The 13,124-nt window shown below is 39.6% G+C and overlaps 2 protein-coding genes across 2 annotated transcripts; one reads left to right on the forward strand and one right to left on the reverse strand.

The window, feature by feature from the left end:
• Positions 1-1,314: 1,314 nt before the first annotated feature.
• Positions 1,315-6,739, reverse strand: LOC115971932 (syntaxin-22-like). Its single transcript, XM_031092037.1, has 7 exons — positions 6,200-6,739; positions 5,295-5,388; positions 4,722-4,861; positions 4,300-4,374; positions 2,195-2,352; positions 2,005-2,105; positions 1,315-1,800 (listed from the first exon to the last, which is right to left on the reverse strand). Exons 1-7 carry the CDS (start codon positions 6,385-6,387, stop codon positions 1,735-1,737), a joined length of 822 nt encoding a protein of 273 aa, XP_030947897.1. The 5' UTR covers positions 6,388-6,739; the 3' UTR covers positions 1,315-1,734.
• A 295-nt stretch (positions 6,740-7,034) lies between these two features.
• LOC115971617 lies at positions 7,035-8,338 on the forward strand. Its single transcript, XM_031091618.1, has 2 exons — positions 7,035-7,049; positions 7,838-8,338. The coding sequence occupies exons 1-2, from the start codon at positions 7,035-7,037 to the stop codon at positions 8,336-8,338; spliced, it is 516 nt and encodes a 171-aa protein (XP_030947478.1).
• The last annotated feature ends 4,786 nt before the right edge of the window (positions 8,339-13,124 follow it).

Genomic DNA, 13,124 nt, shown 5'->3' on the forward strand with positions numbered 1-13,124 from the left:
TTCATTTGAAAGAGTGCACAATTAAGTTTGGAATATAACGCCACACCCTATTAGAGTAAGGTTGTATAAGTTGACTTTCTTTCTTTTTTGTTATGGAAAATAAAAGTTGTTTCTTTAGTACAAGATCACTTCACAACTTGCGGTACTTACACCTCTCGCCTATCAAAAGTAACACTCTATCACTGAGTTATATCCCTTGCCCCAGAGTGACTACTAATTTTTGCTTGTAGTTCCTCTCTTGTTAACGTACTCACTTCTATATTCCTCCAGGCAGTAATGTCTACTTGGTGTGAAAAGCTGACAAATTCAACAATTTCCCTAACTTGAAGTAACCATATAATTTAAAGAGTGTAGCTTCTGTCCAGTGCCTCCAGTGCACTGGACCTGCTGCGATCATAACACATGTCCATTTTCAGACACGTGTCATAATCACAACGGGTCCAGTGTCTTGTGACACTGGACAAAAGCCACACCCTAATTTAAATACAAAACTGTAAGGATCGTTTTTAGAATATCCTTTTCTTGTTTTGTTTTGTTTTCTTTTTTTGAGAATCAATTTTAAAATATGCTTGGAGGTTACTCTTAACCTCAATTTTCTAGTAGCAAGATTTGACTTTGGGTTTGAAGATCGAATTAGTTGTCAACCTGTGCTCAGTAAGCACAAACGGCATTGGCAATATCACTTCCAAAGGCAACAATCCCTACATTCTTACTCAAGATCCAAAGCTATTCCTAACACACACATGGAAAATTCAACCATTTCCCCAACGCCCAACTTTATGGTGGCTCTTCTTTTTAATGATGAAGGGAGAGGGAAGATTTTGGTTGGCGATCGGGGTTGGTGTAGGGTATTCAAGAGAGGGAATAAGCAATCATTTCGAAAATATGCCTCGCCAAGGGGCCTACCTCTTTTCTTGATGGTCTTTGGATCCTAAACGAGCGACTCTAGCTTAGCAATAATACTCGTTGGAGCGAGCATCAGCCCTCCGGAAAATGTACTTCGGCAAAATTTAAAGCATAATGCTAAAATTACTAACAATTTTCTACCAAAAATTAAAAAAAAAAAAAAAAAAATTGAAACAAACTTATAGTATCTTGACATCACTCAAATTATTTATAATAATAAAAAAAGTCCATGAAAAATGGAGACTAAAATGGTAATAAAGGAAAGAATTTTTTTCGACTCCAACATTGTAAAAGTACATGCCAACCGAGGCACAAAGTCAAATGTCCCTGCCAATGGTTGTGTAGATGGAAAGGAAACATGGGAAAAGCTATTGCCAATTTGACAGCATAAGGATGAAAAAATAAATAAATAAACCCAAAGAATAATGAATTTTATTATAAATAGAATAAAGTGACCATTACACAAGAAGCTGTAAGCCTGTAACGCATCCTCCAAAACCCCAAACACCACAAGAAGCTGTAAGACTGTAAAACACATCCTCCAAAACCCCAAACACCACAAGAAGCTGTAATTATGTAACACATCTCAAAACCCCAAACACCGACTTACAGACGAGAACAAACACCCCACCACCCAAATAAAAACAACCCAATATCATAAGCAGACAACCGATTTATATACTACCTTGGACTAGAAATGACACTTCCGTCAGCCTTGATGCCTCGTAAAACAACACCTTTGAAGAATTAACAAAGCAATTCTATCTTGTTGCTGCAGCAGTGACCACATTCTGAATTCACTCTATTATCGAATCAGAGAGCTTCTGATTAAGCCGCAAGTACTATGACTACAATGAGAAGCACAATCCCGAATATCACCAAGAGCAAGCATGTCTGCACAGAAAAATAAAAACCTGATTAACCAAAAAAAAATAAAATAAAATAAAATTTTGAAGGTTAACAGATGAAATCAGTGGCTCAAGAGGAGGGCAACCACACTCTGACCCTCATTCTGAAATACAAGTGTAAACAAGGAGGTCAACGCCCTTTGTCATTTTGTCCCAGGAAAAAAGGGGGGGGGTAGGCATCATAAATTACCAGAGACGAATTAGATCTTTGGGTCTTTGCAGCTTTTGCAAGTTGAGACTTTGCTTGGGCAGTTGCTGCGTGAGAGCCCTCAATATTGGAGCCAATATCATCTGCAAACAAAATAAGCTTGACATGTGACGACATGAGCCAGACACAAACAAAAATTGGTGACTTCTAGAGAATAAGTCAGATGACTTACCAATCATGGTTCCTTGCTCATGGACCAGTACAGCAAGATCTTTAAAGATCTCACTCACTTCACCAATTTGTTGCTGGATTTCTTGTATACCTTGGTCTCTTTCCTCAATTACAGCCTCGTTGAAGGCAATTTCATTGTCCAGAAGCAAGACCTCCTGTCTGCAGCACAAATCACTCAAAAGTTAAAAGTGGATGCAATTAATGAAACTCGTTTAAACAAAGCCTAAATGCAAACTCTATAATCAAAGTATATAAAAAGAGAAATGCACACAATATATATAACTCTTCACATGCGCACTGGCCTCCATGGTTGAGGTTTCAATGTTCTTCTGGCATTAAATATTGGACAGTTTATATCCAACTAGTTTGGATACGGTCCCTCCAAACCACCTTAAAAAGATGACGTTTCCTTCACCATGTGCAAGGCACATGACTAAGCTGACAAAATTTAACCACACTCAACCCTGGTTGACTTCAATCAATCAATCTCTCTCTCTCTCTCTCTCTCTCTCTCTCTCTCTCTCTCTGTGTACAAGACCCACGGATCCTCTCTCTCTCCACTGATCAAGCCTCCCAACCCCTTCCTTGCCTCGACCATCAGCCCACCCATCCACCCTGTATCCACCACCGGCCAACCCTCCTATTTTCTCTCTCTCTTTCTCCTTCATATCCACCCACCCAAATTTAGTGTTTGGTTTAAATATCTATCTAAAGCTCAAAACTTACAACAATATACCCATTAATCAATCTATGGGAAGATAAGAATTTTGAATTTTTCACATCAATTATTAGATCTAGTTGATCGAGCATACCGTAATTTTTTTAGAAAATCAAGTGGAGAGAGACCGGTGGAGTGGAAAAGTGGGTGAGGTGGTGGATACAAGGTGGAAATTGGCCAGCGGTGGAAACAGTGGAGGGATTGGGAGGCTTGATTGGTGGAGAGAGAAGAGGGGATCCGGTTGGGTGGGTGGGTCTTGTACAAAGGAGGGAGAGAGAAATTGGAGTTAAGTGGGGTTAGTGTGGTTTGTCAAGTTAGTCATGTGCCTTGTATATGATGAAGGACACATATCATCTTTTTAAAGGTTTGGAGCGACTATATCCAAACTACTTTGGATATAAACTTTGCCCCTAAATATATTGCAATCATGTTTAGGAGAAGAAAAAAGAAGAGATTTCTTTCAATATGTTACTTCAAGACCCTTTCCTATAAAATATTGGATCCAATATGCCAAACTCCCTTTGATTTAGGCAAAGACACAGACATCCCTTGTGTTTTCTATAACTACACTTAAATCCAAGTTTGTCATTAAATGCAAACTGACATTCTGGTCCTAGCATTTTCTACAAAAATTAGGATTATCTTCATTTTGAGCAAACAAGACTACAGGTATTGCATGCATTTCGTACTATTTCAACAATGCAATTAATAGTTTTCATCTTTGGCAGTGTGATGGAATGGATCCAGAGTGTCTGCCACATATGCACCACATGGAAGGCCTGAGGAATTTCAAAAATTATGAGGGAGGACTTGTCTTTAGTTTTCATTACCTCTAAGGGAGACAGAAGTATTTTACCCCTAAAAAATATAAGTTCAGAGACATTCTTCATTAAAATGAGGAGACCAAACAACCTGATAATATGATCTTGACCACGATACAATATAATAGAGATCAAGGGAAATCATATATCAATCTCACTTATGGTCCATTTAGTTGGGTGGAAAATGGAAAGGATTAAAAAATGGGAGTTTTTCATTGTTTGGAGGCATGGTTGCTATTGTTGTTGTATGCTTGTATGTAGATTAGCAAAGATACATGTCCATTTTACCTAAACTTGAAGAGAAACCACAATCAGCAAATTTTGGTTTGAAATTTAAAATATAACCATAAATTCTGAAACCCAACCCAAAAAAAGAAAAGAAAAAGGAATAAGTATAAAATGAAAGCGCTCAAGACTAAGAAAATAATTAATAAAAAAAGACTCCGAAAATTGGACAACGTAGTTTTAAGGTTACCATAATATTAATTTCGCAATAATTGTTTTAGAACAATTGAATAGGGCCCAAATGGACGATGTAAAGACATCATTAATGCGAACAAAACTCACCTTCTGGATTCCACAAGAAGAGCACGCTGTTCTGGACTCTTATCTGAACTTACATCTATCTCACTTGCTGTGTAGCTGAATAAAGCATGGAACAAATGTAAGATAGATATTATACATGGAAAGGAAACTTCAAAATTAAACTGCATAATGGTATAATGTATTACCAACCACTAGGTGAGCTGCACAGGCAAGTCCTTTGTTTTTTTAATGAATGCACAGAAAGTTCTAAACAACAAGAAACTAGAGTATTCTCATTTATTGCATACCAAAAACTAGAGTATTCTCATTATTTGGTAGATCAGCTCACTTTTCAGTTTTCAAAAAGTTCCGTTTCTTGCAAGCATGTGTGAACAAAGTCACAGACAAAGAAGGAAAAAACTAATAAAGCTGCATGCTTAATTGTTAAAAACCATCCAAATTACCTAGAAGGAAGAACTGATTGGGGAACAAAAGGAGTGTATGCTGTTTCCCGCTCAGCTGCCAGCCGCTGAGCCTTCTGAAATTCTCTCAGTACTGCTTGAAAATCTTTTGCAAGTTTAGCATCGGCAATTTTTTTGCTGGCCTGAAATTAGATGGAAGACACATCCTTTAAAAACCAGAAGTATAAAACAAAATTAAAGCAAAGAGGAAAAATGTTGAATTCTAAAAACATTTGGTTTCACTTTTAGCACCATCCAAGTGGTGCTTCTAGATAGTGGATCAATCCCCATACTAGGATTCTTATCCATCACCTTAAGACTAACAAACAGTGAGCTTTAAGCTTATTCTCAACTAACCAGGTCTATGAAATTCCAAACAGCCCATGAAATATTCAGTAATTAAAACTATTGGCACAATAATTCTTCGGTATACAATCGTAAAAACTTAAGGGAAAGTTATAGTTGGATATTCATCTTAATTTTTTAGATGAAGGTCAAAGAGAGCTTCTACACCATTTATGAGAAGTAAGCAGGTAGACAGACAGAGATGAGAGATTAAAATTATAAACTACTTACATTAACTTCAGCACGATGATCTATTTCACTAGCTTGTTTAAGTTTAGCCGATGTATCCTTCACTAATTGCCCAATATGTTGCCTTGTCTTGTGCCTGAAAGTTCAAAGAAAATCAATGAGGACCAGCAAAGGTGGGAAGTTGTCATAAAATTAATTTCTTGACAAAGCTCAAAACAGAGGCAGTGACCAAATCAAAGAAATAAAGAAACAAGTCGGTCACATTGAAACTGTAGCCCTTAAAGATATCATGTATAGAATTTCCAGAGCACACAACTTAAATTTCACTAATACACACCACATCTAGCAGCCATTTTATTTGAAATTTATTCATTACAAAATTGAGGTTATAACCCAATCTTCATCTAAAAAATAAGCATCATATCATATGCCCTTTATTTTTAATCCTAAGACTGCATACAGAAATGGACTATTCTATTCTGTTATAACCCAATCTCCAAATACCACATATATTAGAAGGGCATCTAACTGTGCTTTCATGATACAAAAAAGGTTCTTTTTTGATAAGTAATATAAAACAAAGCATATAAATTTAGCTCAAAATGCACCTTCTAGGTGGGTCAGTGAGTTCAAAACCCATTAAGTGCATGTGTAATTTACCAATACAAGTTAAAAATAAAAAAAAATAAAAGTTCATCATATTCAACACTAAAACACTAAACCGGCATTGCTTTCAAAAGCAAACATCAACTACGATTTTTGCTCAAAAATTGAACCTAATTCAAAAGGTTACAAATAGCAACCAGGCCTTGAAATCAATCCTACATTTTGATCTCAATGATTCAATTCAATTCAACCAAAATAAATACATCCTATACGCAAGAATTGAATTCTTCTTCCAAGCAAAATTCATAGCATTAAAGCGAGAGAGAGAGAATGGAACTGACAGCTTCTCGCGGAGCTCAGGCGTGTCCTTCGGGGTACCGAGCGTGTTGACGAGTCTCTGAAACGTGGACACGGCGGTGTTGATCTGAAAGATCCCGGAGGCAACGGCTTGGGTTGAGTCTTGCTTGCCATTGACTCGGTCTCGCCTCGAAGACAAGGGCCGCCCAGCCTCGAGATCCTGAAAGCTCATTATATCTCTCTGTCTCTGAGAGTTTCTTCTCGAAACCCTAACCCTAACCCTAATTTTTTTTTTTATAAATATATTTATTTTCTCGAGAAAATCAAAAGAGAGAAAAGATGGGGGGGAGGAGGGGGAGTGTTTGGTTACAGGGATCTGGAAAATCCTGGTCTAAGGGCGGAGATTGAGGAGAGAGAAAGGAATTCGATGGTGGAGAAAAAAAGTATATGAATTTTTAGAGAGAGAGAAACAGGCACAGCTAAATGATTAGTTGTGTTGTGAGGTGAGGTGGGTTTGAGCTTTCAGTTGTGGCGTGGCGGGGTTGTGGAAAAAGGAAAGGAAAGAAGCTTTGTTGTTGTTGATTATTCGGTGCGGGCACGTCGATGTGGACCACTTCTCAAAAGGGACACGTGGGGGGTTGGGATAGGACACAATCATTCTGTTTCTATTTTGGGGAATTGTTCTTCTCTTCAACTGGTGCTGGTGATGGTGGTGGTGGCCCCTTTTTTTTGTTTTGTTTTTAATTAATTCGCCAAATTAAATTCTAGGTTGTGTTTCGTGTGTTTTTGTTTCATTGTGATTTTCAAAGGTAGGTATTCACATCTTGATCTCTTTCTTGTTTTTATGTTAATTAAGTTTTTAATGATGAGAGTAATAAGATGGGTGACGATGGTGTAACGTAGTTAATTTTAGTTGGTTAAAATGATAATTTTTAAACTACAGGTTAATAAAGTTAAAATGGCTTATATATATATATATATATATAGAGAGAGAGAGAGAGAGAGAGAGAGAGAGAGAGAGAGAGAGAGAGAGAGAGAGAGAGAGAGAGAGAGAGAGAGAGAGAGAGAGAGAGAGAGAGAGCGTTGATATTATATTATGTTCAATATATTATATTATGTTCAATCTCATTTTGTGTTCAAATGCCAACTTTCACCTTAAAATATGTCAAAATACATATATTTTCATGTTGGAGTTGTAGGAACAACAAAAGTGATCTAATTTGCCCAAATTGAATGACAAAATGCCCAATTTTATAGTGTTAAGTTGAAATGACCAAAATGCTCTTTTTAAGTTAACCTTTGACTGAGTTGACTAACAGTCAAATGAAGTCAAGTTTACACTAAACCTTGTCACTTAATATCAAAATTCACAATTTCAAACATTTATCTCAAGTTTAATTTCGATATTCATCTACTTTAATTTAGACGTTTAAATCTAAATAATGGAGTTTCTCTAGCTGTTAGGGTTAGGGTTTTCCTTTCTGGCTTCCTGTAGTATTTTCGTCCCTTATGCAGTTTAGGTTCCTGTCCCCTCCAAGCATCGCTGCTCTTGTTAGGTTGGAGTGAACCCGTGGTGGTGTTTGTTTAGTCTATTAGTGGTTGTGTTTCTCTATGTTCGTAGTGGTTTTATCTGCAGAATGGATGGTCTGGCGGACATGTGGTCCCAATTTTCACTAAACTAGGAAGAAGAGTGTGGTGTAGAAGTTTCAAAGGACGATGTTAAGGAGATCAACAAGTTGGCTGGTCGTTTTTTCACTAAAAGGGTGCTGAACGTGGAAGCAGTGGGCCGCACCTTCAAACCGTTGTGGAAACTGAAAGGAGAGGTAAAAATCCGTGATCTGGGTGATAACATTCTTGTTTTTGATTTTGAAGAAGGGCTTGACATGGAGAGGGTTTTAGAGTCAGAGCCTTGGTCGTATGATAAGCATATGGTTGCTTTTGAACGGGTTTCAGAGATTGAGAATGTGCCATTGTTGGAGTTTGGTAGAGTTACTTTCTGGGTTCAAATTCACAATGTACCTGAGAGATCTCTAACCCATTCCACCGGCAAATTAGTGGGTAAAACAATTGGGAAGGTGTTGGAAATTGCTGACCCAAAGGATGATGGTGCAGGCAATGAGTTCCTTCGGGTGAGGGTGTCCATTGATATTTCAAAACCTCTTCCGAGGTGTAGGAAGCTATAGGCAGAAGGTAAATAGATTGGTTAGGTGGGGTTCAAGTTCGAACTACTCCCAAATTTCTGTTACTGGTGTGGCCGAGTGACTCATGGTGAGAGAGATTGCAAGGGATGGCTCCGTGGCAAGGGTAATCTAAGGAAGGAGGACCAACAGTTTGGCGAATGGCTTCGGGCTGATTCGGTTCGCTTGGCTAAGAAATCTGTCACTGTAATATTGGGGGCTTCATGATCACAAGCCCCATGGCGGAGGAAACCAGGAAGCAAAGTTCACTCCTCCACTGGTCAGTCTGAGGTTGCATCGGTTAGAGGTTTAGGGAATGAGAATATTGTTGTGGTTGGTAGTCCCGTGACCATGGTAAGGGATATTGAGGGGTTGAAGATTAATAATGAGAAGGGTCCTAATGTGAGCAAAAAAAATAAGGAGTCTTGTGCAAACTCATTCCCATGCATGGAGAACGTGGGGTCCCATGCAAACAACCTTCCACCCATGCCTTTGGGTGATTGCACTAATGTGGCATCTCCACTGATCCCTGCACAGCGAACTAGGAAATGGACCAAGTTGCTTTGTGATAGTAATGAAGAGAATGAAGCTGCACCAATTCTGATGGACTTTGACCATAGACTAGGATTAGAATTTAGTGATGAACAGGGTGGTAAAAGGCAATGTATGGACATTTGTGATATTGAGAATAAGTAAAATTTTCAGGTGGTGGCTGGTTTCCAGCACCACTGCCAGCAATGAGTTGCTTAAGTTGGAATTGTCGGGGGCTTGGTAACCCCTAGACAAAAGATGAACTAGTTGCTTTAGTTAGCAACAAAGATCCCAAAATTGTTTTCTTAATGGAGACAAAACTTAAGAAAACTTCAATGGAGAGAATAGGTCGTTGTATGCAATTTCGTAATATTTTTGTGGTTCCACGTATTAATAGAGGAGGTGGTCTTGCTTTGTTGTGGAGGGAGGAGATTAGTTTGGATATCCAAACCTACTCTGATAATCACATTGATGCTTTCATTAACCATGGAGTGGGTGACGCCTGGTGGTTCACGGGTTTCTATGGAGACCCTGACACTGCCAGCCGGGAAGAATCCTGGTCTCTGCTTAAAGCTTTGAGTCAACAAAGCAATTATCTGTAGGTGGTTTTTGGTGATTTCAATGAAATTCTGTTAGCTGAAGAGAAACAAGGAGGATTGGATAGGCCTAAATGGAATATGCTAAATTTCAGGGAGGCATTGGATTTTTATAAAGATTTGGGTTTTAATGGTTTTCCCTTCACTTGGTGCAATAGGAGACCGGGTAACCACAATACTTGGGTTCGGCTTGATCGGAGAGTTGCTACAGTTGATTGGATCCTTCGCTTCTCCACTATCAGAGTCCACCATTTAGATTGCTTCCATTCAGATCATAAACCGGTTTTCCTTGGCTTAGATTTTGAAGTGAACAGGTTCTATAGAAACGGTTGCCTTTTCCGTTTTGGAGCCATGTGGCTTAAGGACAACTCCTGTGAGAAAGTCATCCAAACGTCTTGGAAGAGTGCTAGGTGGTCTGGTTTGGTGGATAAGTTTAATCAGAATATTGTGTCTTGTCAGGAGGGTCTTAAGGAGTGGAACCGAAATACTTTTGGGCATGTCCGGATTACCCTACAGCGAAGTCTTAAAGATCTAAAGCAAGCTAAGGAATCTGATGGATACCGAAACAATCCTGGGCATATTTTTGAGCTCTGGTCTAGGATTGAGAAACTTAAGAAGAGGGAGGAGTGTATGTGGAGGCAGAGGTCAAGACTAGATTGGTTAAAAGAGGGTGATCAAAATACCAGGTTTTTTCATTGTAAAGCTAACCAAAGAAACAAAAGGAATTATATTGCAAGTTTGGAGGATGATTCAGGTACCTGGCAAATGGAGGAAGGCCGAATGGGAAAGATCATTGAGGACTATTTTGGCACCTTGTTCACCATATCAGATCCTTTAGGCTTTGATGAAATTTTATGTGGAATCCAACCCTCAATCACAGATGACATGAATGCAACACTCACTCGTGAGTTCACTTCTAAGGAAGTCCACCAAGCACTTAAACAAATGGCACCCACCACTCTCCTGGCCCTGATGGTATGTCCCCTATCTTCTATAAGTCTTTTTGGAAAATTGTGGGTGATGATGTGACCAAAATTGTCCTTAATGCTCTTAATATGGGTGTTGTCCATGACTCCCTTAGTGCCACCTTTATTTCCCTTATTCCAAAAATCAAAAATCATAAACGGGTTTCCAATTTTAGACTGATAAGCCTGTGTAATGTGATTTACAAACTTATCTCAAAAGTGTTGGTTAATCGGCTTAAACAAGTGTTGCCCAATATTGTTTCTGATTCTCAAAGTGCTTTATTATCGGGGAGGTTGATTATAGATAATGTACTTATGGTGTTTGAAACTCTCCATTACCTAAAAAGAAACACCCAAGGGAAACTAGGTTATATGGCTTTAAAACTGGATATGAGTAAGGCATATGATAGGGTAGAATGGATTTTCTTGGAGAAAGTTATGAGGCATTTAGGGTTTGCTGACAGTTTGATCAAAACTATTATGTCTTGTATGGCTGTATGTCAACTATTTTTTATGCTATCCTTTTGAATGGCCAACCCATGGGTAACATCAAACCCACTAGAGGGTTAAGACAAGGTGACCCACTCTTCCCATACCTTTTTCTACTTTGTTCTCTTGGTCTCTAGGGCTTGTTAAAAAAAAGCTGAAGTGCAGGGTGATATAAATGGGGTGCCGATTTGTCGTAATGGTCCTAAAGTATCCCATCTTTTCTTTGCTGATGATAGTGTCCTATTTTGTCGAGCCAAGGAGGAAGAATGCCAAACTATCTTGGATTTGTTAGCAATCTATGAAAGAGGGTGGGGGCAAAAAATTAATAGAGAGAAAACCGATATTTTCTTTAGTTCTAATACTCTTCCACAGGTTTAGAGCAATATCCGGCAGCTCCTTGGAGTACCAACCATTCGGCAATATGAAAAATATTTAGGTTTGCTGGCCTTAGTGGGGAGAGCTAAGAAACAAAGTTTCGTCTACCTAAAAGAGAGGGTTTGGAGGAAGCTCCAAGGGTGGAAAGAAAAAATTCTTTCTCATGCAGGCAGAGAAGTGTTGATAAAATCGGTGATTCAGGCCATCCCCACGTATACTATGAGTTGTTTCAAACTCCCTAAGGGGTTGGTGAAGGAGTTGGAGGTCTTGATTAGAAAATTTTGGTAGGGATATAATGGAGATAGTCGGAAGGTTCATTGGGTGAATTGGAAGCGCTTATGTGAGGCCAAAGAAGTTGGGAGTGTGGGCTTCAAAGAGATTGAGAAGTTTAATGACTCATTATTGGTTAAGCAAGTGTGGCGCATGATAAATAACCCAAACCCAAACTCCCTTTGCCATAAGGTGTTCAAAGCAAGATTTTTCCTGGATTGCTCAATTCTAGATGCCAAAGACTCTACCATTGGTTCATACGCATGGAAGAGTATTCTAGGAGCTAGAGATGTGATCCGCAGGGGTATGGTGTGGAGAATAGGGAATGGTCAAGATGTTAGAATAAAAGAGGACAGATGGCTTCCGATTAAGTCCAATAGAGTTGCTATATCACCCCTTACTTCAGTCCAGGCCGAAGCAAGGGTGTGCTCTTTGATCAATCATGAATTGGGAATATGGAATACTGATGTGGTGCAAAGGCTTTTCCTCCCCCATGAAGCTTCTTTGATTTCGGGGATCCCTTTGAGTCTTAGAATGCCTCCTGATGACATTACATAGGGTCTAACCCCTAATGGTATTTTTTCAACTAAAAGTGCCTACAAGATGTTGGTTGCCTTGGATAATAATGGTGAGGCAGGTAGTTCTTCCCCTGATCCCCAGTTGAAATTTTGGAAGGGTTTATGGTCTTTGAGAGTGCCAAACAAAGTGAAACATTTCACCTGGCGTGCTTGTAATAATGCCCTCCCCACAGTGGTTAACCTTCAGCACAGACATATCAGCACCATCGACCTCTGTGAGCAGTGCATAACTGAACCCGAGGACACCCTTCATGCATTGTGGGCGTGCAGCAAGCTGGAAGTAGTCTGGCGCACTCTGTCTTGGACTCTTCTTGCTGCCCAGGCCCGCCCTTCATCCTTTAACGCTTAATTGGATTGTTTTTTGCAGGGTAGGACGATTACAGAAAGGAGATTTTCATCATGACAGCATCGATAATATGGAACCGCCGGAATTCTCTGAAATTTGGGCGTCCGGCAATACCGGTAACCAATATCATCCCAAGAGCAGGTTCTCTTCTTCAGGAGTTCGTGATAGCTCAAGAAGTCCCAGACGAACCACCATCTCTTGCGGTCTCAACTCAGTGGCACCCTCCAGAGTTCCCGTATTACGAAGCCAACTTCGATGCGGCGGTTTTCAAAGCAAGCTCCTCAGCTGGGATTGGCGTGATCATCAGAGACAATAAGGGCGATGCAATTGGTGCTCTCTCAGTTCCAACACCCCTCTCTACTTCAGTTGCAGCAATGGAAGCGTTGGCATGTCGAAGGGCGGTCCTCTTCGCCAAGGAAATTGGACTTAGACAAGTTCTCTTCGAAGGTGATTCTGCAATGGTCATTCAGGCTCTCATCCAAGGCGATTCAGCGTCAGCGGAGTACGGAAACATCATAGACGATATCAGGGCTCTAGCTGCAGATTTTGATTTTTGTCATTTCATTCATGTTAAACGCAACTGTAATGTAGTTGCTGATGCTCTCGCCAAGAAGGCTAAAATTTTATCGGGCCTAGCTGTTA

The sequence above is a fragment of the Quercus lobata genome, chromosome 12 (assembly GCF_001633185.2).
Source record: "Quercus lobata isolate SW786 chromosome 12, ValleyOak3.0 Primary Assembly, whole genome shotgun sequence".
In the NCBI taxonomy this organism is placed as follows: Eukaryota; Viridiplantae; Streptophyta; class Magnoliopsida; order Fagales; family Fagaceae; genus Quercus; species Quercus lobata.

Excerpts from the sequence above, each read along its gene's own strand:
- LOC115971932 (XM_031092037.1), bottom strand. The coding sequence starts at position 6,387 with ATGAGCTTTCAGGATCTCGAGGCTGGGCGGCCCTTGTCTTCGAGGCGA. Across the intron at positions 2,353-4,299 it reads CTTCTTGTGGAATCCAGAAG|ACAGGAGGTCTTGCTTCTGG; the intron begins GTGAGTTTTGTT and ends TTTGTGCTGCAG. Across the intron at positions 2,106-2,194 it reads TGAGCAAGGAACCATGATTG|ATGATATTGGCTCCAATATT; the intron begins GTAAGTCATCTG and ends TTTTGTTTGCAG.